This window comes from Mytilus edulis, chromosome 9 (assembly GCF_963676685.1).
Source record: "Mytilus edulis chromosome 9, xbMytEdul2.2, whole genome shotgun sequence".
Taxonomy (NCBI): domain Eukaryota; kingdom Metazoa; phylum Mollusca; class Bivalvia; order Mytilida; family Mytilidae; genus Mytilus; species Mytilus edulis.
Genome location: NC_092352.1, coordinates 39,984,459 through 40,010,072, shown reverse-complemented (window position 1 = coordinate 40,010,072; position 25,614 = coordinate 39,984,459). Strand labels below are relative to the sequence as shown.

The window sequence follows — 25,614 nt, the reverse complement described above, 5'->3', positions numbered from 1 at the left end:
GTTTCCAGAAAAACGTCATCTTTAATATCTACGGAGGGCTAAGATTGTCACTTTTCAGTCAAAAAATGTCCAAATTTTAGGACAAAGGGCACAGGGTGATGGTGAGAGCCCCCTGATCTCTCAATCTTTCTAATATTTAATAGACATTTAGTCAATAGGTAGATACAAACGTGACTAAAAGGACATTGGGTACACTTCCTGTCTTCTATGTTTACGGAGCGCCCAAAGTGCCAGTTGGATATTCAAAATATATAGCGAAAACCTACCCGAGACCGCTTAAATGAGGTTGAGACCCCCCTGGTCTTTCAATGTCCCTAAAATTCAACCAAATCATTGACTCTGTATATATAAAGATTGTATTAGATGGAGTTTCCAGAAAAACGTCATCTTCAATATCTACGGAGGGCTAAGATTGTCACTTTTCAGTCAAAAAATGTCCAAATTTTAAGACAAAGGGCACAGGGTGATAGTGAGAGCCCCCTGATCTCTCAATCTTTCTAATATTTAACAGACATTTAGTCAATAGGTAGATACAAACGTGACTAAAAGGACTTTGGGTACACTTCCTGTCTTCTATGTCTACGGAGCGCCCAAAGTGCCAGTTGGATATTCAAAATATATAGCGAAAACCTACCCGAGACCGCTTAAAAGAGGATGTCGAAAGATCGACTACTGGATAAGTTACAGGAACAGATCAGAGAAGATAGGAAATCATTGGGGATAAAATTGAGGTACATCCACTGAAGAAAGCCTTTAAAGATGTATTTACTACCTGAAAGATGACCACTATTATTGACATGGAGGTGCAGACCTTCCTTGAGGTCTCTCAGATGTCAAGAGTGGAACTTATAGACGATTGGACATTGAAAGGATAACAAGTCAATGTGATGCTGCACTGTGAAGATTAACCCAACAGGTAAGATGGATGATGAGAACGTGGGATACTTTCACTCGGGAAACCAGATTTTCCCTTCAACCACGGACTTGCTTGAAACCCTTGAGAAGGGTAGATTAACCCTTGATTTAGAATAGATGATAGTGAAGTATACCCGCTGCACATTTCAAACATTGGTGAACAGCGGGAGAGAGAACTCAACTTACTGCTGATCCAAGGCTACATGTGCTTAAACCACGTTTATAGCAAGGAAGTTCTGGAAACCAACAAAGAGTGTTGCGTCAACCACAAGGCAGCCAAGATCAGAGCTGCCCAAAGAAGGGACATACCAGCTGACTTTTGTCAACCACACCCACCCGATGAGAGTCCCTTTCGTAGTGTACGCGGACTTTGAGTGCTTTGATTTACCGATAAGGTTGAAATCAAAAACGATAAGGTTGAAATCAAAAACGATAAGGTTCTGTAGCAATACACAGTTTAATAGAAGTTTAGTATCGCATTATGGCCATGGTGAATTTTTTAAATATGAAAGTTTTTGTACAATGAAATACATTTTTAGATAATTGAAGAATAATATAGCCTCCTTAGTGGGGTTATATGAACATTTAGATTGTTTTTAGCATGTTTTATATGGTATGTATCTGTTTGACAGTCCGTATTTTTCTATCCGTACCACCCATAGGTCCATAAATTATTGTAGTGTTTATCAACAAATATTTATAGCTCGACCTTTTCAATTCAAATTATGGAAAAACGAGCAAAAATGCATGTGTGTTTTTTTAACCTTTCGATAGATATATGCCTATAGTTTCAGGAAAGGTACAACTGTTCAAACCAACGCTTAGGGGCGTTCAAACAAACGCTTACAGGTATTCAAACCTTCACTTAGGAAGGTTCACGTCAACGCTTTAAATAAATGAACGTTTATAAAGATTACAGACCCGAAACAGTGTGAGGCGCTCGCCAAGGAGTTGCAAGAGATCAAGCGGAAGATTCAAGCCAGTAACATGCAGCATCGCCTGGAGAAGATTGGACTCAACCCTGACGTTTCCAAGGTGTTAAGCCTGTGGTTGAGGCTCAGCGAGAGGCAGCTTCACCGATCACCTAAACGATCGTTTAACTTCCTGCAGCAGTGACAGCCCTCCAGCCTCCACCGCCCAAGTTTGACTACCCACTATCCATTGCACCACCTATAGACACAATCCTCGGACTTCGAGCACAGCAGTATTTGCAGATCGGTAACGATCCTTCGCCGACCACACCTTTGGATCTCGATCTCTTCATCGGAAGCTAACCAGTTACTTCTGACGACGATGATATTTTCGTGGATGGTGTGAGGTACAAAGGAACCCTTAACCTTTGGGAACTCATGGTGAAAAAGAAATCAGAATCTTTCGAGTCCGAAGTTTTTAAGACCTTGTCGACTATGCAGAGATCCTGCACAGTTCCGGTGCATGTATCAAGGCAATTAACCCTCTCGAGAACCCTAAGGCGATAAAGATCTAAGTGGATGAAGATTGTGTCTCACATCTAAAGCAAGATAAGCATTGTAGCGGACTTCAAACCGTGTTTCTACCCTCCGACTTTGACCAGCTCCTTTTTTGCTTGGATCTGTGCAACACTGCATACCGTGCTGGAAACAATGGTGTGCGCAACGCGATTATGGCGATCATCGATGCCATAAAGAAAGGTGAACACACCAGCATCAAGGAATATAAGCAACTCCATCGTAATATCCTCAATTAAGAAATGTTTTGTTTGAAAGTATGCATACGGTGGTAGAAGTTTTTTTGACACTATCACCAGTATCGCTGGTCGCATGTTCACCTTCCATGCTGCCAAGACATTGAAAAGTAGGCCTATGAGCACTGCCACCAATGCAGCCATGATAGGAGTGGTAGGTGGTAGTCGTCAACCATGTCGTTGACAAAGTGACCCGCACTCGAAAACCCATTGACCAACGCAGCAAGCCCAATCAACAGCTCAGTGTTAAACGCAGAAAGCCCAACAACCAAACCCAGTTAAACAATTTCATCTCTGGTCGTGGCATCGGTACCATCCCAACTTCCTCCAATGCTATAAATAAATACATAATGTCTGACATCCTTACAATCACAGAAGGGTTAACCTTCGATGAAAGTCTTCAAAAATATTAATACTAGGTTCACGAATTCGAACCTTAAGCCGGCGCCCAACTTACCAACTCTGGAGCGTCACTCCTGCAGACGAAAACAAGATGCAACTGTACAAAACCATCCAGAAATCCACGATCCTCTGTGGATTTCGCATGAGACAGTGAGATTTCATAGTCGTTCTCCAAGCCTCACAGTTTAACTGCCGCCTAGCTGCCAATAGTGGTCGCGAAAAGCCAAGATATATTATCGTTGCCTTTCAAACCGACAGAGATAATGACAAAACCAATAATGCTTCCGTGTTCAATCGCTGTCGATTGCAAAATATCCATGTCACCCTCAAAGCTGAACGCTACTCAGCCGTCGACTTTAATGCCGGTTTTTTTCAGAAAACAAGGTTGCCATAGTGTTCAAGGAGGATGTAGACTTCAGAAAGAAATTCTACAACATTGACACCCTCCTTAGTAACGGTGATGTCAACCCCTCTGATTTCATTGACATATAGCCGCTGTTGGTCATCGATGTAAGTCATCAGTCCGAGCGGACATCCAAATTCGAGCGGAATTCGAGCGTTATGTTCCCGCCAACACCGAAGCATTTGCACTTCCAATCTCCGTAGGAGTCCTAGGCATCCAGTTCGAATCGTTCGGTCAGTAGTTGAACGTCGTGTTTTAATAAATAAATGGACACCACACTGTTGCAGCAAATCGTCCACAACACAGACCTAAAACAAGGGTTTTCCATCCTTGTCTCTATAAACGACAGTCGCATTTTTACTCTGTTCAACCCCCTCCCCCAACTACAATTTAAGGAATCGAACACCACATTGGGATTTAAGCGACAGCTCTACACATTTGATCGGGCAACAAATGTTACAAAGAGGGTGAAGACATTGTTAGCATCAGAAGCATCAACAGCATCCTGGTGAACAGTGGCATCATCAATAGCAGCTACATACACGGCTCCCAACAGTCCACTATCTGAAGCTTCCCCCCCCCTGCAATCGATTCCGGGGTAAAGATCATTCAAACCCCCCAAAAATATGGTGTTCTTACCCGTGATCTTGAGAACCATCAATCGCATGCAAACATACCTCACCAATCCAGACGGCGATCCTCCACAATCTCCGCAGAGAACATCTCACCATCCGCTTCCATCTTCGCGAGGCATGAATAAATAGTCTATTGAAATACGGTTTGAACTTTATAAAAGGTCAATCTAAATATTACAGAGAGCAGACAAAAAAGGTTTCCCGGTCACCATTCGTTTATCCCACACAAACCTGCATGGTGAACACAAGATGTTGTTTACCCCGCGACAGATTGAAAAGATCACCAAGCTTCTACAAAATGGTTCTAGTGGAAAAAAGCACTAACCAATTGAAGAAAAACATTCAAAAAGAAAGTGGATTCCTATCCATGTTAGCGGAAAGGGCAATGCGAGCCTTTCCTATGTTGGCGAACACAATTCATGTCAGCATGAGGTGTTGGAGCCCTAAGTTGTCTGTGTGAAATAGCGATCAACAATGCATTTGGACCTGGATTTTACATCAAAAGGGGTGGTTGTGTGAGCTGTGTGAAGGTGTGTGATAAAGGTCTGTATATTTTCCCTTCAACCTATAGTGACGGTTTGTATTTTAAACTAGGTCATCGATTCTACTAGGCCTAGGGTTCTGGTCTGATCTGATCTGCAGCAAACAGTCCGTTCAAGAACATTCCACTTTTGATACAATCTTTATATATATAAAATCTATGATTTGGTTGAATTTAATGGAAATTGAAAGACCAGGGGGGTCTCATCCTCATTTAAGCGGTCTCAGGTAGCTTTTCACTAAATATTTTGAATATCCAGTTGGCACTTTGGGCGCTCCGTAAACATAAAAGACAGGAAGTCTACCCAAGTTCCTTTTAGTAATGTGTGCATCTACCTATGACTAAATGTCTGCATAATATTAGAAAGATTGAGCAATAAGGGGGCTCTCACCATTGCCCTGTGCCCTTTGTCCTAAAATTTTGATATTTTTTAGCTGAAAAGTGACAATACAAGCCCTCCATAGATATCGAATATGACATTATTCTGGGCAATCCTTCTGATACAACCTTTCTATATACAGAGTCTATGATTTACTTAAATTTTGTGGACATTGAAAGACCAGAGGGGTCTCACCCTCATTTAAGCGGTCTCAGGTAGCTTTTCACTATCTATTTTGAATATCCAACTGGCACTTTGGGCGCTCCGTAAACATTAAAGACAGGAAGTCTATCCAAATTCCTTTTATTCACGTGTGTATCTACCTATTGACTAAATGTCTGCATAATATTAGAAAGATTGAGCAATTAGGGGGCTCTCACCATAGCCCTGTGCCCTTTGTCCTAAAATTTTGATAATTTTTAGCTGAAAAGTGACAATACAAGCCCTCCATAGATATCGAATATGACATTATTCTGGGCAATCCTTCTGATGCAACCTTTACATATACAGAATCTATGATTTATTTAAATTTTGTGGACATTGAAAGACCAGGGGGGTCTCACCCTCATTTAAGCCGGCTCAGGTAGCTTTTCACTAAATATTTTGAATATCCAACTGGCACTTTGGGCGCTCCGTAAACATTAAAGACAGGAAGTCTATCCAAATTCCTTTTATTCACGTGTGTATCTACCTATTGACTAAATGTCTGCATAATATTAGAAAGGTTGAACAATTAGGGGGCTCTCACCATTGCCCTGTGCCCTTTGTCCTAAAATTTTGATAATTTTTAGCTGAAAAGTGACAATACAAGCCCTCCATAGATATCGAATATGACATTATTCTGGACAATCCTTCTGATGCAACCTTTATATATACAGAATCTATGATTTACTTAAATTTTGAGGACATTGAAAGACCAGGGGGGTCTCACCCTCATTTAAGCGGTCTCAGGTAGCTTTTCACTATCTATTTTGAATATCCAACTGGCACTTTGGGTGCTCCAAAAACATTAAAGACAGAAAGACAGGAAGTATACCCAAATTCCTTTTAGTCACGTGTGTATCTACCTATTGACTAAATGTGTGCATAATATTAGAAAGATTAAGCAATTAGGGGGCTCCCACCATTGCCCTGTGCCCTTTGTCCTAAAATTTTGATAATTTTTAGCTGAAAAGTGACAATACAAGCCCTCCATATATATCGAATATGATATTGTTCTGGGCAATCCTTCTAATACAACCTTTATATATACAGAGTCTATGATTTACTTAAATTTTGTGGACATTGAAAGACCGGGGGGTCTCACCCTCATTTAAGCGGTCTCAGGTAGCTTTTCACTATCTATTTTGAATATTCAACTGGCACTTTGGGCGCTCCGTAAACATTAAAGACAGTAAGTCTACCCAAATTCCTTTTAGTCACGTGTGTATCGACCTATTGACTAAATGTCTGCATAATATAAGAAAGATTGAGCAATTAGGGGGCTCTCACCATTGCCCTGTGCCCTTTGTCCTATAATTTTGATAATTTTTAGCTGAAAAGTGACAATACAAGCCCTCCATAGATATCGAATATGACATTATTCTGGGCAATCCTTCTGATACAACCTTTATATTTACAGAGTTTATGATTTACTTAAATTTTGTGGACATTGAAAGACCAGGGGGGTCTCACCCTCAATTAAGCGGTCTCAGGTAGCTTTTCACTATCTATTTTGAATATCCAACTGGCACTTTGGGCGCTCCGTAAACATTAAAGACAGGAAGTCTATCCAAATTCCTTTTAGTCACGTGTGTATCTACCTATTGACTAAATGTCTGCAAAATATTAGAAAGAGTGAGAAATTAGGGGGCTCTCACCATTGCCCTGTGTCCTTTGTCCTAAAATGTTGATAATTTTTAGCTGAAAAGTGACAATACAAGCCCTCCATAGATATCGAATATGACATTATTCTGGACAATCCTTCTGATACAACCTTTATATATACAGAGTCTATGATTTACTCAAATTTTGTGGACATTGAAAGACCAGGGGGGTCTCACCCTCATTGAACCGTTCTCAGGTCGCTTTTCACTATCTATTTTGAATATCCAACAGCCAATTTGGGCGCCCTGTAAACATTAAAGACAGGAAGTCTACCCAAATTCCTTTTTTTTCACGTGTGTATCTACCTTTTGACTAAATGTCTGCATAATATTAGAAAGATTAAGCAATTAGGGGGCTCCCACCATTGCCCTGTGCCCTTTGTCCTACAATTTTGATAATTTTTAGCTGAAAAGTGACAATACAAGCCCTCCATAGATATCGAATATGACATTATTCTGGGCAACCCTTCTGATACAACCTTTATATATACAGAGTCTATGATTTACTTAAATGTTTGGACATTGAAAGACCAGGGGGGTCTCACCCTCATTTAAGCGGTCTCAGGTCGCTTTTCACTATCTATTTTGAATATCCAACTGGCACTTTGGGTGCTCCGTAAACTTTAAAGACAGGAAGTCTATCCAAATTACTTTTATTCACGTGTGTATCTACCTATTGACTAAATGTCTGCATAATATTAGAAAGATTGAGCAATTAGGGGGCTCTCACCATAGCCCTGTGCCCTTTGTCCTAAAATTTTGATAATTTTTAGCTGAAAAGTGACAATACAAGCCCTCCATAGATATCGAATATGACATTATTCTGGGCAATCCTTCTGATGCAACCTTTATATATACAGAATCTATGATTTACTTAAATTTTGTGGACATTGAAAGACCAGGGGGGTCTCATCCTCATTTAAGCGGTCTCAGGTAGCTTTTCACTAAATATTTTGAATATCCAACTGGCACTTTGGGCGCTCCGTTAACACAGAGAAAGGAAGTCTACCCAAATTCCTTTTAGTCACGTGTGTATCTACCTATTGACTAAATGTCTGCATAATATTAGAAAGGTTGAACAATTAGGGGGCTCTCACCATTGCCCTGTGCCCTTTGTCCTAAAATTTTGATAATTTTTAGCTGAAAAGTGACAATACAAGCCCTCCATAGATATCGAATATGACATTATTCTGGACAATCCTTCTGATGCAACCTTTATATATACAGAATCTATGATTTACTTAAATTTTGAGGACATTGAAAGACCAGGGGGGTCTCACCCTCATTTAAGCGGTCTCAGGTCGCTTTTCACTATCTATTTTGAATATCCAACTGGCACTTTGGGTGCTCCGTAAACTTTAAAGACAGGAAGTATACCCAAATTCCTTTTAATCACGTGTGTATCTACCTATTGACTAAATGTCTGCATAATATTAGAAAGATTAAGCAATTAGGGGGCTCCCACCATTGCCCTGTGCCCTTTGTCCTAAAATTTTGATAATTTTTAGCTGAAAAGTGACAATACAAGCCCTCCATAGATATCGAATATGACATTATTCTGGGCAATCCTTCTGATACAACCTTTATATATACAGAGTCTATGATTTACTTAAATTTTGTGGACATTGAAAGACCGGGGGGTCTCACCCTCATTTAAGCGGTCTCAGGTAGCTTTTCACTATCTATTTTGAATATTCGACTGGCACTTTGGGCGCTCCGTCAACATTAAAGACAGGAAGTCTACCCAAATTCCTTTTAGTCACGTGTGTATCGACCTATTGACTAAATGTCTGCATAATATAAGAAAGATTGAGCAATTAGGGGGCTCTCACCATTGCCCTGTGTCCTTTGTCCTATAATTTTGATAATTTTTAGCTGAAAAGTGACAATACAAGCCCTCCATAGATATCGAATATGACATTATTCTGGTCAATCCTTCTGATACAACCTTTATATATACAGAGTCTATGATTTACTTAAATTTTGTGGACATTAAAAGACCAGGGGGGGTCTCACCCTCAATTAACGGTCTCAGGTAGCTTTTCACTATCTATTTTGAATATCCAACTGGCACTTTGGGCGCTCCGTAAACATTAAAGACAGGAAGTCTATCCAAATTCCTTTTAGTCACGTGTGTATCTACCTATTAACTAAATGTCTGCAAAATATTAGAAACAGTGAGAAATTAGGGGGCTCTCACCATTGCCCTGTGCCCTTTGTCCTAAAATTTTGATAATTTTTAGCTGAAAAGTGACAATACAAGCCCTCCATAGATATCGAACATGACATTATTCTGGTCAATCCTTCTGATACAACCTTTATATATATATAGAGTCTATGATTTATTTAAATTTTGTGGACATTGAAAGACCAGGGAGGTCTCACCCTCATTTAACCGGTCTCAGGTCGCTTTTCACTATCTATTTTGAATATCCAACTGCCAATTTGGGCGCTCCGTAAACATTAAAGACAGGAAGTATACCAAAATTCCTTTTAGTCACGTGTGTATCTACAAATTGACTAAATGTCTGCATAATATTAGAAAGATTGAGCAGTTAGGGGGCTCTCACCATTGCCCTGTGCCCTTTGTCCTAAAATTTTGATAATTTTTAGCTGAAAAGTGACAATACAAGCCCTCCATAGATATCGAATATGACATTATTCTGGGCAATCATTCTGATACAACCTTTATATTTACAGAGTCTATGATTTACTTAAATTTTGTGGACATTGAAAGACCAGGGGGGGTCTCACCCTCAATTAAGCGGTCTCAGGTAGCTTTTCACTATCTATTTTGAATATCCAACTGGCACTTTGGGCGCTCCGTAAACATTAAAGACAGGAAGTCTATCCAAATTCCTTTTAGTCACGTGTGTACCTACCTATTGACTAAATGTCTGCAAAATATTAGAAAGAGTGAGAAATTAGGGGGCTCTCACCATTGCCCTGTGTCCTTTGTCCTAAAATGTTGATAATTTTTAGCTGAAAAGTGACAATACAAGCCCTCCATAGATATCGAATATGACATTATTCTGGACAATCCTTCTGATACAACCTTTATATATACAGAGTCTATGATTTACTTAAATTTTGTGGACATTGAAAGACCAGGGGGGTCTCACCCTCATTGAACCGTTCTCAGGTCGCTTTTCACTATCTATTTTGAATATCCAACAGCCAATTTGGGCGCCCCGTAAACATTAAAGACAGGAAGTCTATCCAAATTCCTTTTAGTCACGTGTGTATCTACCTATTGACTAAATGTCTGCATAATATTAGAAATATTGAGCAATTAGGGGGCTCTCACCATTGCCCTGTGCCCTTTGTCCTAAAATTTTGATAATTTTTAGCTGAAAAGTGACAATACAAGCCCTCCATAGATATCGAATATGACATTATTCTGGGCAATCCTTCTGATACAACCTTTATATATACAGAGTCTATGATTTACTTAAATTTTGTGAACATTGAAAGACTAGGGGGTCTCACCCTCATTTAAGCGGTCTCAGGTAGCTTTTCACTATATATTTCTTTTATGGGCTTTCCATAAATATTTCTATTTATAATCCTAATTGTTTTCTAGAGTAATCGGTTTTTGTTTTTGTTTTTAAGAAAAATCCTGTATTAAAGTACTGTACCTCTTTGATTTTTTTTTATTGACTTTAATCTATATTACATTTAGACAAATATGCAAATTAGAAAAGGGTTTATATTCGAGAACAACGAGAATTTGCGACAGCTTGAAGAGGTCATGAAACTATCTCCTACGTATCTTATCAGTTCTTTTAACTATAAAAATCATGCTTTTAATGTTATTAAGTATTATTCTTTTTTATTTTCAACTTAATTTTGAATATCCAACCGACTGCTAGCAGCCGGTTGGATATTGAATATCGAATATCGAATAACGAACCGGCTGCTAACTTCACACACATGAGTTTTGTCTCTAATTTTGTATGAATTTTAAAGTGTTGGATAGTTTTGTTTAATCTTGATTATTGTTACACTTACACAATTAACAGTTACTAGTCTAATTAAAATTGTCACATGGTGTCTTCTTATGTCATATGAATTACAATGTATGTTATTATTCACAGTTCTGTCGTTTATTTTCGCAATCTGTATTTATATTAAATGATTGTCTAAAATGTTAACTCGGCATGCCATACTTGGAAGAAATGCGGACGTGAAAGAAAGCACTTTTCACAAAAGTGTCAACGGAGATTAAAACATTCCAGGGCGACAATTTCGTCAATTATGAAACAAAATACGTATATGCACTGTTTGAGTATGAACCAGTTATTATATTCATTCACAATTACGTTAATCCCAGAGTTTCTCTGAAGTTTGTCACAGTTCCGTCTAATTTTGGGTCAAATTTCGACGGTCTGCTAAAATGTCACTTTAAATTCAAGAATAATGAATTACAGGATTATCCTGTTTTCCTGTCTCAAATATGTTTATTTTTCGTCCTAAAGAAACTAGCCATTATTATAGCGTAGCATGAATACATTTCCGTTGTCGGATCCAGTAAATACCGGAAATCATCTCCGGTCCGCAGTTCGGTTAAAAATTTCGATGATTCAATGAAAACTACGACGATTTTTGTCACTTTTTTGAATTTTTAACTATGAGCGTACTTACGACCCACTAAAATATTTAAACTGCATCAACATTTATGTTCAAGGAATGTCTGGTATAAATATGATCGTGGGTCGTAGGTACGCTCATAGTTTAAAATGCAGAAAAAGGTTTGGAAACTGCCATTTTTCTGCCCTTTTCGCGAATCCTGAGGTCTTTACAGCAACAGAGCATGAATAATATCAGCGGAAGTTGAAAAATCTATTGGAGTTTACAAAAATATAGGTTTTAAACTTTAAAAATAATGTATTATAATTAATGGCAAGTCACTTTTGATTTGAACGAAATTAGGGGGCCGTTCTCTGATGCTTAAGGTACCTTGTCCTTTGTAATCAATGTGATAAATAAACTCATTATAGATACCAGGATTATATTTTTGTTAGCCATCAGCGCGTTTCTTCTGCACAAGACTGATTAGTTACGCTTAAATTAAAATAATTTAAAAGAACAATTAAAGTACGAAGTAAAAAAGCACGAGAACTTAAAATTCATAATGGTTTTAGCGGATAAGTTCTTTCCTTCCCTATTAAGCAATTGTGACAATGGGACGACAACAACGAAAGACGACAACAATCATTATATGCGTAGTCACAGCTGAACGCTTTTCATTAAGACATTAAGACCATTTTGTTAATTACCTTTCGGCATTCTGACTTGACGAAGTCGAACCAAACCAAGACGTATGTTTGTAAGATCATTGATGTAGAATTTATCTTGTAAACTAAGACTGGCTCCGTTGTATTCCTGTACTGGGTAAAACGCGGGAACAAATGTCTCATCCATCCACTGCATTAACGTATCCATAGAATTGACCTGCAAAGACAGTTTTGTTTTTGATTTGAAAAAAAGAACCAACCTTCCTTTTATTTCATTCAGAAGTACAATTAAGATTGGAAACGGGGAATGTGTTAAAGAGTTGAAACAAGCGGAGCAAAGAGCAAAAAACAGCCAAAAAATGAGTCTTCAACACACGTACAATGTACAGCAAGAAATTCCGCATCCTGAGGCGGGCTTCAGTTGGCCCCTCATATGTACTATTTCAGTGAAAATGGACATCAGAATAAACTCCGAAACATATAAATGAAAAAAAAAAAAAAAAAAAAAAACAAACATCGGCTGTTGTTTGCTCTTTTGTCGGGGTGTTGTCTATTTGACATATTTCCCATTTTCATTCTCAATCTTAAGACTTGCAAAGGCCAGAGGCTCCTGACATGGGACATTTTGTTTTATTATTTTACTTTGTACATAGGCATATTTGTTGGCTAACACAAATGAAGATACATATTCCAAAGACAAAACAAACGAAGTGAAATTTTTAGTGTTTAATCCAATTGATAAAAAGTGCAATATTCAAAAACTTTTATGAAAATATATCTATATAAACCTTATAAATGAAGTAAAGGCATTCCAGTCATAAAACTTTACTCAGTACTTGGGGTACAAAAATTATGCTCGAAAGACAAAATTCTTTACAACTTTACCTTAGAAAATCCAAATTGTACTTTGCTGGATTCATATATGTGATTGTCTATGTTTGACTTCATCATGTACGCTCTGTCATCACGGTTCAAATAGCTAATACAATACACAATTATTGCAAAGACTGTGTATAAAATAACTTCACGGAACACTGATTTTGCTCTCGTCTGCAGCTTTATTACTTCCCTTTGCTTATTCAGTTTTTCTTCCGCTGGTGGTTCAGCCTTCGATAAAACCTCATGTCTGAATGCTGTTTAAAAACAAAAAAGTTTGGTCACTTTTTATATTGTTCTTGGAATGTTTTCTTATTTCAGTGATTTGCTTGCACAAACATTTTGTCTACATTTTTTATGTTAAAGTCATCCTCCATAACTTGCTCTTTTAAATAAGAAATTAACAAATGTTCTTACTTCCAATATTTCAATAACAAACATTTATCAAACATCGTGTTTATAATTAACTCATTCAACCTTCAAGAAAAACTCTACGAACAGTTTTATCAAAATGAGCTAAGAAACACTAAAGATGAGTTATTCATCTTGTTGAATCCGTATCCATGCAACCTTTATTTAAACCCATTAGCTGGATATTAGTTACGCATGTGTTTAGCTATTGAAACAAAAAGTAAAATAATGAAAATACCGAACTCCGAAGAAAATTCTAAACGGAAAGTTCCTGAACAAATGGCAAAATCAAAATCTAAACCACATCAACCAAATGGATGTAAACATTGAAAGTGAAACAACGATAAACCATTTGCTTGACTGATTCGAACCAAATAAATCATTCTTATACAGATAAAAATAATGATAAACATACGGGTTAACCTTCATTAAAAAATCAAACCAACCTAGATAAATCTGATTGCACGTGGTCGCTATCATTTTATATATTTCTTTTATATCTACATCGAATTAAATTACCGTAGGTGGTATTCGGAGGTCATCGCAATTGTAAATTATATAACGTATAGACAAAAATACAAACGAACTGTTGATACACATTATCGAACCCATGAATCGTTAATTATTTAATTCACACTTTTTGTGACTTGGATACAGATTTTAGTATGCTATAAATCAACATAATAACTCAAATCAAATCGGTGAACATACATTCGTCAGCTGATGGCCCTTTAAATGAACTTAAACTTTAATTATATATTATGAATCTGGTCGTTGTTAGAAAATAATACATTACCACAGAAAAGCCGAGAGTTTCCAGCTGAATGTTTACTTGCTGCAGACCGTAGTTTTTTCATATCAACTAATGTCGTTTCATCATCAACATGCTTTTTAAATATCAGGGCAATTAAAAAGGCTATCAGAATCACCTGAAAAATAAATTACCTTATTCAATGATTTTAATCGAGCTAAATTTGTCCAACGTACAAAATTATAATGGTATCTTGGTGATGTTTCTTTTCATACTACAAACAATTAAAAAAGACTTACAAATATATGAAATGTAAATATTTATGTCTTTTGATACTTAAAATCAAATGCCAGATATGATGCCGCCTCAATTAAAAACTCGCTTTTACTTCTGCAATCGTTTTTTGTTGGTCGGCCATATTATATATAAAATACTTGCCACTTGACATAATAACAATCAATCATTTGATGGATCGATCTTGTTCTTTACATTTATTTTTGATATAAACCAATTATGTTCCTATAAAATGAAACGTGTTGTATAGACATATCGCATGTGGTTAGTGTTGATATTTGTTTTTGTGCACTGGTGTCATTACTCTAATTAGTAATTACCTTTATCGGATCTACAAATAGGATAGATTCAAAGAACGACAATATGAACGTTGAAAGCCATTCCTCTGATTTGTTCTTTCCCCATTCCATGCTATATAGTAAAAGAAAGAACGCAGACGCTGATGATCCTAAACCCAACACGATCCAGGCAATATAAGCGACATAGTATGAAAATCTACGCTTCTTATAGATGAGAAATTCATCATCCTCGGATAAGCCAGATTCAATTTCCTTGAGTTTTTCTCCATCACTTTCATTTTTTTTTAAACATGGAAAACATTTACGTTGCTTTGTTTTTTTCTGTAAATGTAATGGTTGGGCCTTCGGTTCGGTGTTTCTAAATACAAATGTTGCAAAGAAAATAGGTGGAGTTGTAATTATAATACCAATGAATGATATAAATAAATTTGACATTGACAATCGAAAAAATCCTAATTTTACACTGTCAGCTTGCATTGTTTCTTCGTCCGCAGACTTGAAAAACATTGCATTTGAAATCATGGTCAGGAGAAGTAGTGTCATTCCACAGGCAAGTCTCTGCAGACGCGTAAAGACGCTTCTGGTAGGACGCACAAATAAAGACATCCATAGATGATTTTCTGTCAAGTTCATTCTTGACTGCTGATAAAACAGTGATTCTACTCCAATATCGTCAGTAATGGAAACTGGTATTATGCGTTCAATCATACCATCGTCAAAATCAATCGATAACCATTTATCACACTGAAACAGGTACCTTTAGAAGAGAGCATATATTATGTTACTTTTATATAAAAAAACAACAATGAATTTGATTATAAACATGTTGTGTTAAAATGTTAAGCCTACGTTATAGAACAAATATAGAATTTTATGAATTGGAAACTTACAGCGAATACGAATGATCTAAACCACTACTAAGTACAGGTTACTTGGTGATGGTATCATCATGAACATGTTTACATCCTCCCGTTCAAAGCTTCGTTTTTCTTACGTTCCAACTCCATTGGACAAAGAGGGCATACCTTTTTTGGATATTCTTGTTCGGTCTAAATTTTTCATGCAGATGTTAACATTTCTCCGTATCTATTCGCCCCTTTACTAAAATATTTATGTTTGAGATGTCTTTATGAAGGTATATCTAGAAACGAGCTTCGGACGCATCAAGTTATTTGAGCGTTTTCTTTTATTGCCGAGTTCATGCATTTCCTGTGTTTTTTGTTTGTTACTAAGATGGCTTCTTTAAATTTTTTTTAATCAATTATCCTCGCTAAAAAACTGTTACCTTACCTAAAATGTAGCCTTCAAAAACCCGAAAAAAGAAACATTTTTCATTGGGGAGTAGTAAAATTCAACAAATGTTATGAAATTAACAAAAGTATGCCAATTCCAACTAAGACGGCGACTTCTTGCCAGAGTAAGATTGAGGTTTCGGGCATCAATAGTAGCACCGACATGTATTACAGTATCCATCAAAAATTGGGAGAGCGATAAGATGTGTCGGTGTCTAAACTCTCTAGCGAACTGTGTTTGCCAATAGATCTTTAGATAACACTAATGACGTCCGATCTTTTATTTTAGCGATTATGTTTTAATCCAGATTGTGACATTTTGACTAAGTATGAATTCATATGATGGGTGATGCATATAGAACAAGACACACCGACTATGATGAAACAACCATTCTCGCCCCTTTTTGAGTGCTCGAGATTCCCTCACACTAATAAAAGTAAAACAATAATGACTTTTCAAATTGTCTTGTTTTAAAAATAGCAAAAAAAAATATATATAAGGATGGCATGGATAATACCTTTGGTTTGTTTGTGGATCATCCACAATTAATTTATGAAGATACCATGAATTTCTGTTTCCTTGACCAGTGTTGTCATGCCACAACCGGAAGTATGTCAACTCGCCGAGGACTACATTAGTTGACATCACAAAATTCCTAACAGACGAAGTGCCGAATCCCTGAAATATTACAACAAAACATCTTTCATCAAGATACTAATTTACATTTCACATTAGTTATAACAGCAGTGGGACATAATCATCAAAACGAAAGAAAAATAATATATTGACCCTTCGATAAATGCTATTATAAAATACAGTTCCATAAACATGTACATGTAGGGCTCTTTGACACATTCTCCATTTCCATGTCACAGTAGGCTGGGTTCATAAAAATATATTCGGTGATCCCAGCTTGTACGGTTTACATCCCAGTTATATAGAGTTATCAAATTAAATAGTCTTCAATTTATACTTGTCAAGATGTAGTCCAACCCTTTCCTCATCCCCTTATACTAAAAAAATATTTGTCAATGAAAAATCCAGCAAGAATTGACTGAACAGGCTTTTCGCGCCTGTCCCAAGTCAGGAGCCTCTGGCATTTGTTAGTCTTGTATTATTTTTATTTTAGTTTCTTGTGTACAATTTGGAAATTAGTATGGCGTTCATTATCACTGAACTAGTATATATTTGTTTAGGGGCCAGCTGAGGGATGCCTCCGGGTGCGGGAATTTCTCGCTACATTGAAGACCTGTTGGTGACCTTTTGCTGTTGTTTTTTCTATGGTCGGGTTGTTGTCTCTTTGACACATTCCCCATTTCCATTCTCAATTTTATTTTCAACTTTTTTGGAATTTTGGGTTCACAATGCTCTTCAACTTTGTACTTGTTTGGCTTAACTATTTTGATCTGAGCGTCACTGATGAGTCTTATGTATACGAAACGCGCGTCTGGCGTACTAAATTATAATCCTGGTACCTTTGATAACTATTTACGTGATATACATGATTGCTCTTCGTTTTATAATTGATATTTTTGTTATCAATATGTCTCTCCTTAATTCCAATGACTGAAATTGTTGTCCGTCAGACAATAGCTACACCAAATAGAAAAATGAAAGTTTAAGTAACTTACGTGTTGCACTCCATCGCTTAGAAGTCTAACCCCACTATCTCCACCTTCTCCCGCCAAAACAAAGTTTACATTTGAATCTGTCCCTGAACCAGGTCGTAAGCCAGTATGTACAGATATCATATAGAAATATGGATCCTCGCTCTCACAGTCACATAAAAATCTCATAGACCACTGCAATATAAATATCATATTTCAAGACTAAAGTTGATAATAATTCCAAGATTAAAGTTGGAAGTTCCAAGATTAAAGTTGATAATCCAAAGATCAAGGTCGACAATTGGAAAAAAAAGACAAAAAAAAAAGGAGTTGACTTTCTTAATTGTAGGATTTATAGCTATGGTTTGAATTTTGAGGAATTGATATAAATTCAACGAAAATATTGCTACATACAATGTACATATTCACTTTTTTTATAAATATTAATTCGTTTACAAAACATGTGCATTAGTAGAAATGCATTGAATCTTGATTAAAACAGCATTTTAAGTTTGTTCAACATAACATTAAACAAAGGCAATGTTGCTACATATACATTCATTTTGTTTTATATCTACACATATATATATATATATTGATTCGTTTACACGCCGGATGCACTCGTAAAAATCCCTGGTTTAAAACAGCATTTTACTTACATTTAGTTTATCTTGTCTATCCTTTCTCCTTAGCAATATTGCCAATAATATGTATAGTAGTAACAATACTGTCAGAGTACCATACACTGCAGCATTTGCAATATCAAACTTTGACCAGACATTATTGAAATCTATCGTATTAGGAGTAACAAAAAATGTTGTTGCCAAAGTCTTTGTTTTACTTGGACATCTGCATACTGTCTCATTTAAAGTGGAAAAAGGCAAAACCTGAAAAAAAAATGTGAAATATAACATTGAGTAAAGTCTTTTAAAACAAATGACTACAAAGAAACCAATATTGAATTTAATTAAAAACTGGTCGTATTGAATGATTTAGATTAAGTGTTTTTGTTTGTTTTGTTTCATATGGACTCCATTTATTTTCCATTCTATTTTCTTCAAAATACGTAAACGGAATGTAGTATTAACTCTATATTTTTTGCAAATATCAATATAAAAGGAGACCAAACGAAATACAGGTTATAATTTTTGTAAACCCCGTTCTCATCCTAGCCGACACTCTTATCAGAATCTAGCTATGTAATCAATAACCAATTAAATATAACAAAATTAACGTCAAACTGAATTTTGTTGAAAATAAGATTATTCTGCTAACAAAACACTATATTACCAAACAAAGTACAAGAAGTATAATTGCCAAATTTAAATGCTTTAAAAATTATTTAAAGGAACACTTGAACTTAGAAAAAATACATTTCATTTAAAAACCTTTCTTTAGAGGAATATAACAAATACTGGAGTCCCTGGGCCCCTATTATAGAATAAATTATAAATGTCGAATATAATTAAAAACACCACAAATATTTATTGCAAAAACGAATTAGATTCCATTGTTATTAGATAATTATTTATCTTCAACCTATTACTGCACTATTATATATTCAATTGCTATTTAATATTTCCTCTGTGTGAATATGCCATTTTGTATACCTTTGTTCATACGTGTTGTGCTACTCTATTTGCTACAATAAAGAAAATTCATTATAAAAAAACCCATAAAACAAAAATGTACTAAAATATTAAATATTATATCTTACAATACATCCATTAGGTTCCCATGTGGATGTTGTTTGATTGAAGGATCTGCATCCAGTTGTTATAGTCACAATTCTAACGTTATCAGTGAACAAGTTTAATGTGTTGTTTCCACTCGATGTACTGTTGTTATTTGCAGTACTCCTTTTTCTTCTTGTCGGTGGCGGATTGTCAGCGTCTGGAACGTTTGATTTCGGTTGCAATGCCAAGAAACACTGACCTTGTTTTAGAGTTCCTACAGGTGCTATTACCTTTAACCCCATGTCTTCCATATCATCAGTTGTTATATCGTATTTATAATCATATTCTGTGATTGTGGGATACGCTCCACTCTTGAAGTACGCCGTGTAAATTATATACATGTCCCCTGGAACGTCTCTTTCCAGTTTTATGTAAGTTATCGATGCGTCATGATTATCCAGGACTTCAAACCGGATATACAACATAGGTTCTGGGTCATCTGGGTCAGGCCTAGTAGGGTCCAAGAAATGTACAGTTTCAGGGTTCGGTAAGGCTACTTCTCTCTCCATTTTTAAATCTTTGCCATCTGCATCTACGGCAGATATTATTACACATTTGCTAGATATGCGATGATCGCCTTTAGCATGAGGAACTGGAGATTTCTTGACAACAGTTACCTATTAAAACAATTTGTAACAAATATATATCACATATGCATATCTGCATATCTGAAGTGTAAATAGACAATAATAGTACAGCCTCGCATTTCCCCGTTTCTAAGCCTCATCCTTATATCGTTGACATGTCAAGTCAATGCACTATTATTGTCTTTATACTGCAATCTTTAAAAAAAACATTTTCAATTGTTGTTTATTGTGTTAATGTTATTTATTTGATTTAAATATTGGGAAAAATCCCCCTTTAAAAAGGCCTCATATCACACAGACTGAGAAATATAAAACACGATGAAATGTACATCATTACCGCAATTAATGGTGAACGAATTCGTTGCAGACTAAAATATCAACAATAAACATAAAACATAATGATTTATAGGTTGCAAACAAAAAAATATTAATAAGTGAAATATGTTTTTCCAAAAATTGCAAAAGAAAGAAGTTTGAGTCGTTAAACGCATCGTTGTTTACATTGGAAACAAGAACAGGTTGAAAAGGTCGTATGAATAATTAAATATAATTTCGACAATTTCTATTTAAATATTCATGAGGAAAAGTGATATCAGGTCAGTGACTGTATATGGCATAGAAATATACAGTCAACGCATTTTGACTGCTCAAATACAACGAGTGCAGTATATTAGTATAAATATAAGGTAATGTAGAGTACACCAATCAATCAATGGCATTTATGTAAGGTTGGTGTTTCATTTATCAAGGCGATGTTTTTTGTGTCTAAGAGTCTTAGTCATGAACGATCCTAAATATTGTAGATTTGTTTTAAACTGCCTTTGTCACTCCCAGAGGCGGATTTAGGGGGGGGGGACAGGGGGCCCGGCCCCCCTTTTTTGAGAAAAAAATTAGTTGCTTATATAGGGAATCACTGAAACGTGACTGGAGCGGGCCCCCTCTTAGGGCAGTCAGTGGACCCACACTTATGAAAATTTCTGGATCCGCCACTGACTGTCTCCAACACTATCCTTCCCCAAAACACCAGTCGATTAATGTAATATACTTTATCAATAAAAAGATGTGGTATGAGTGCCAATGAGACAATTATCCATACAAGTTACAATGTTTAAATATTATAGATCAAAGTACGACCTTCATCATGGAGCCTTGGCTCACACCGAACAGTAAATTCATATGATGAAGACATAATCTTTCAATCAGTTTAATTGAGGTCTGGAGCTGGAATGTCAGTAACTGCTAGTAGTCTGATGTTATTTATGGATAAGAATTATAATGTCATTTTGTTTATTTTCTTTTTGTTCCTATTCTGACATCGGACTCGGACTTCTCTTAAACTGAATTTTACTGTGCGTATTGTTGTTGTTTTCTACATTGTATAGAGATATAGGGGGAGGGTTGACATATCAAAAAACATGTTTAACCCCGCCGCAATTTTGCGCCTTTCCAAAGTCAAAAGCCTCTGACCTTTGTTAGTCTTGTATGATTTTTAATTTTAAATTCTTGTGTATAATTCGGAGTTTAGTATGACGTCCATTATCACTGAACTAGTATACATGTTTGTTTAGGGGCCAGCTGAAGGACGCCTCCGGGTGCGGGAGTTTCTCGCTGCATTGGACACCCATTGATGGCCTTCGGCTCTTGTTTGCTCTATGGTCGGTTTGTTGTCTCTTTGACACATTCCCCATTTCCATTCTCAATTTTACAAAGGGCTCAAAAATGACTTGCGTAAAACAAGCCAATAAAGAAAACCAAACAGTCTAATAGATATAAGAAGATGTGGTATGAGTGCCAATGCGACAACTCTCCATCCAAATAACAATTTATAAAAGTAAACCATTATAGGTCAATGTACAGCTAATGTGTATTACAAACGAGAAACGAGAAACATTTATGAACCACACTAACATACGACAAACAACGAACAATTTCTCCTAACTTAGGACAGGTGCATAAAAAAACAACGGGTTTAAACGTTTTAGCAGGCGCCAACTTTTACCCTAACCTGATACAGTAGTGTAACATTTTAGCACAAAAAAAGACAATCTATAAAATATCAATTGAAATAGCCTAACCCAAACAAAACGACAGTTAAACAGAAACCAGTATAAATACACTGAACTATTGAGTTTGATCTCCGGCACAATATAAATATAATATATAGCAATTAAACAGAACCATCGGTCACACAAGGAAGTGTTATATTCTTACCGTAAGTTGCATAGAGGCATCAGAAACGTTGGAAATTGTGAGATTTTTAGTTGAGATTTTCACTCCATCCCTGCTCACATTTCCTTGGTCCAGAAAACTCTGAACACTGTTTTTCTCAAAACTCATATGTAAATTATCTTTTTCTAAAGTTGCAACTTGTTCGCCATATTGTTTAATATGAAGTGACACGTTTGCTACTGTATCCAATGTGTTGTAAAAATTACCGGTACTGCTACTAGCCTGGTAAAAAATTAAATTACAATTCTAAATACTATAATAGTAAAGAAGAACAAAAAAGAAATTCTATCTAATTTATTAAACGTGGTTGATTTCAATTCTACCTTTCTTCTGAATGGATTTGCATAGTTCTCATAAATTTTGTTTTAATATCAAATAATGACGTTTGTTAAATTAATGGAAAAAGCATTTTCATTATTCAGAGTTCATAAATTTGGTGATGTTCTATATGGTTTGGTATAGATATTGACCTTTCTGTGATTATACATAACATGCATATGACCAATTAATATATTTACCACAGTGGGTGTCATAATAGGAGCAAGACATGGTGATATGTGCGAAGCACCTGAGTTAAATCCAAGTTTTTGATGGCGTTCGTGCTGCGTTTCATTTGTCTTGTTGGCATTTTTGTTTTTTGGGACTGTATTTTTTTCTTCGACTATAATGTTTTGATTGATGTTAAAACTGAGTAGATAAACATCGGCTTGAAGGAATAGACCTGATTCAGTTCCGCAATGTTACGAATGATTTTTAAACTTGCTATATAAACAATTTCTGTGAATTTAGATTAAGGTACTAAGAAATGTATATCTTCAGGGTTTTAAATACATTTTGCGTAGTAATAGAGAACCACCACGCAAAATGCCTTTAAACACTGAAAGTAGTCAATGTACGTTTATGAACTAAAATTGTAAAGTTTAATATCACATTTATAAATTCATATACAAACCATTATTCTCTATTACCATGTAAAATGTCTATAAAACCCCGTTTACTTAAACGAGCCAAAATTGTATAATAGTTCAATATGACTATATTCATATTCACAATCAACATTCTCTATAACCACGCAACATGATTTAAAAAAAAACCCAAGATAATCCGCTAACGCGTCGCCAATAACCATCAAATAACCTACCGATTGATGCCGTCGCAGATTTTATTAGAATATAGTTATCTACATATTCACATTCATGAGTCACCTTTGAATAGTTTAATAACAAAATGTCTTTAAAACCCTGAAAATAATCAGTTTACATTCCGTCGTTTGTGTAAAGGTAGTCTTATTATACTTTAAAATGAAGCTTTATAATCTGGCTGAACATACAGAGAAGTTACAGTTTTTTGTCACTACAGTAGAATCCACTGAATTGAGATAAAAACAAATATAACATGCATGTTTCTTTCCTCTTATTCTTTAAAGAAGGAAGTGAATTGTTTGTCTTGTATTGATACACCATATCCTCTCATTTCCATACATTTAAACGTATATATCATATGTTCTAATGTATGTGCTTGTCTCATTAAAGCAGATATCCATAAATGAATTTATAAGTAAATTAAATTATAAAAAAAAATGTTAATAAAATATGTTTAATATAAAAAAAAAAAAAAAAAAAAAAATATATATAAACAGTGCTAGAGCCTCTATACTTGCCCTCACTGTGACTTTGAGACGAAAAAAAGCAACAAATGCGCTGTTTCTTTGCTTTTTGTGTGATTTTTTTGTTTGTGCATTTACTGATTTTGTGTCATTGATGGATACCCCATTATCCTTTTTTTTCTATTAAGGTTATGAGACAATTTATAATCAAAGTTATCATGACAGATTGAAGCGTAGGTGTATACATTCTAATGTCTTAATCCAAACGAAATATTGAGGGTTTTAAATTTAAACATCTTGTTTGTTCAGTTATTTCACATCAAATCTTTTATGGTAATATTCTTTACAAAGCACAAAAATGTCAGTATTCACCTCTTAAGCTAACAAAACCTTTAAACAGACTTATTAAGAAGGAATATAGCTACGATACTGTTGTCAGGTCATTAATATTGCATATTTTGGCTTTAATATTGATTCACTTTTAGGGTCTTTGCATTGGAATTAAACACATTTAATATTCTAAAACCAGTTGTTGGCATGACACGGGTTATGTTCTTCTCATATATGTCATGATGGTATAATACTAAACCCCTTAAAAATGAGGGATTGTGCCTGATATTCATATGATGAAGACATAATCTTTTAATCGGTTTAATTGAGGTCTGGAGCTGGCATGTCAGTAACTGCTAGCAGTCTGTTGTTATTTAAGTTTTTTTGTCATTTTGTTTATTTTCTTTGGTTTCATATTCTGACATCGGACTCGGACTTTTCTTAAACTGAGTTTTACAGTGCGTATTGTCGTGCTTTTGTTTTTTTCTACATTTGCTAGAGGTATAGGGGAAGGGTCGAGATTTCAAAAAACATGTTTAACCCCGCCATAATTTTGCGCCGGTCCCAAGTCAGGAGCCTCTTGCCTTTATTAGTCGTGTATGGTTTTTAATTCTAGTTTCGTTTGTATGATTCGAAGTTTAGTATGACGTCCATTATCACTGAACTAGTACATATTTGTATAGGGGCCAGCTGAAGGACGCCTCCGGTGTGGGAGTTTCTCGCTGCATTGAAGACCCATTGGTGGCCTTCGGCTGTTGTCTGCTCTATGGTCGGGTTGTTGTCTCTGTGACACATTCCCCATTTCCATTCTCAATTTTATTATATTATCATTCTTTAAAATTATCAAGAATGTTCATTCCAAAATAGTCCCTAAGATGATATTTTTATTAATATGTGTATACTTCTACAAATAAAAACAATGCTGCCAATTAGATATCTTATTATATCAATTAATCAATATCGTAAAATGGAGAAGACCTTTTTCTTCACAATACCACGTTGGTGTTGTTAATGCATATTAATGCATGATTTGTTTATGTGATCTGGTTACTTAAAAAAATTGTCAGTTAATTTTTGATCTATGAGTTTGAATGAACACTTTGCATAACTTACAGCATGTATCCTGCCTTCTTGTGTCTTTCGTTTAAATTGCCTTTGTTGGTAAACTGTATCTACCAGTTGCTGAAAGCCTTCCTCATTCCCAACATCAGTTTCGTACCGATCCTTGTAATAAGTGTCATATTTGGTTCGAAGTTCCTCCTCTACTGTCACTCTTGAAAGTGGTTCTTGTAGATTCTCACGATTGTCAACAAATATGTAGTTAAGATTCTTGTCAAGCGAAGACACAATTGCTATTAACAAATAATAAATAATATGATGACAGTTTACACAATTAATATGAACTGTGTCGAAGGGTCAAAATCATGGTAAGTGAAAAAGACACTTAATTTCCTGTAAACTTACTGTTTTTAAAATGTTGAACTATTCTAAAGTG

At 35.7% G+C, this 25,614-nt stretch overlaps 1 protein-coding gene across 1 annotated transcript in view; it reads right to left on the bottom strand.

The window, feature by feature from the left end:
- Positions 1 to 25,614, bottom strand: part of LOC139489958 (polycystin family receptor for egg jelly-like) — a 56,036-nt gene that overhangs the window by 5,582 nt on the left and 24,840 nt on the right. The window contains exons 12-21 of the mRNA XM_071276808.1: positions 25,233 to 25,471; positions 22,166 to 22,405; positions 19,349 to 19,984; positions 18,291 to 18,518; positions 17,656 to 17,826; positions 16,542 to 16,702; positions 14,753 to 15,488; positions 14,184 to 14,316; positions 12,986 to 13,233; positions 12,143 to 12,317 (exon numbers count right to left, since the gene is read on the bottom strand). Of these exons, the coding sequence (XP_071132909.1) occupies positions 12,143 to 12,317; positions 12,986 to 13,233; positions 14,184 to 14,316; positions 14,753 to 15,488; positions 16,542 to 16,702; positions 17,656 to 17,826; positions 18,291 to 18,518; positions 19,349 to 19,984; positions 22,166 to 22,405; positions 25,233 to 25,471 (2,967 nt within the window). The remainder of the gene's footprint in view (positions 1 to 12,142; positions 12,318 to 12,985; positions 13,234 to 14,183; positions 14,317 to 14,752; positions 15,489 to 16,541; positions 16,703 to 17,655; positions 17,827 to 18,290; positions 18,519 to 19,348; positions 19,985 to 22,165; positions 22,406 to 25,232; positions 25,472 to 25,614) is intronic.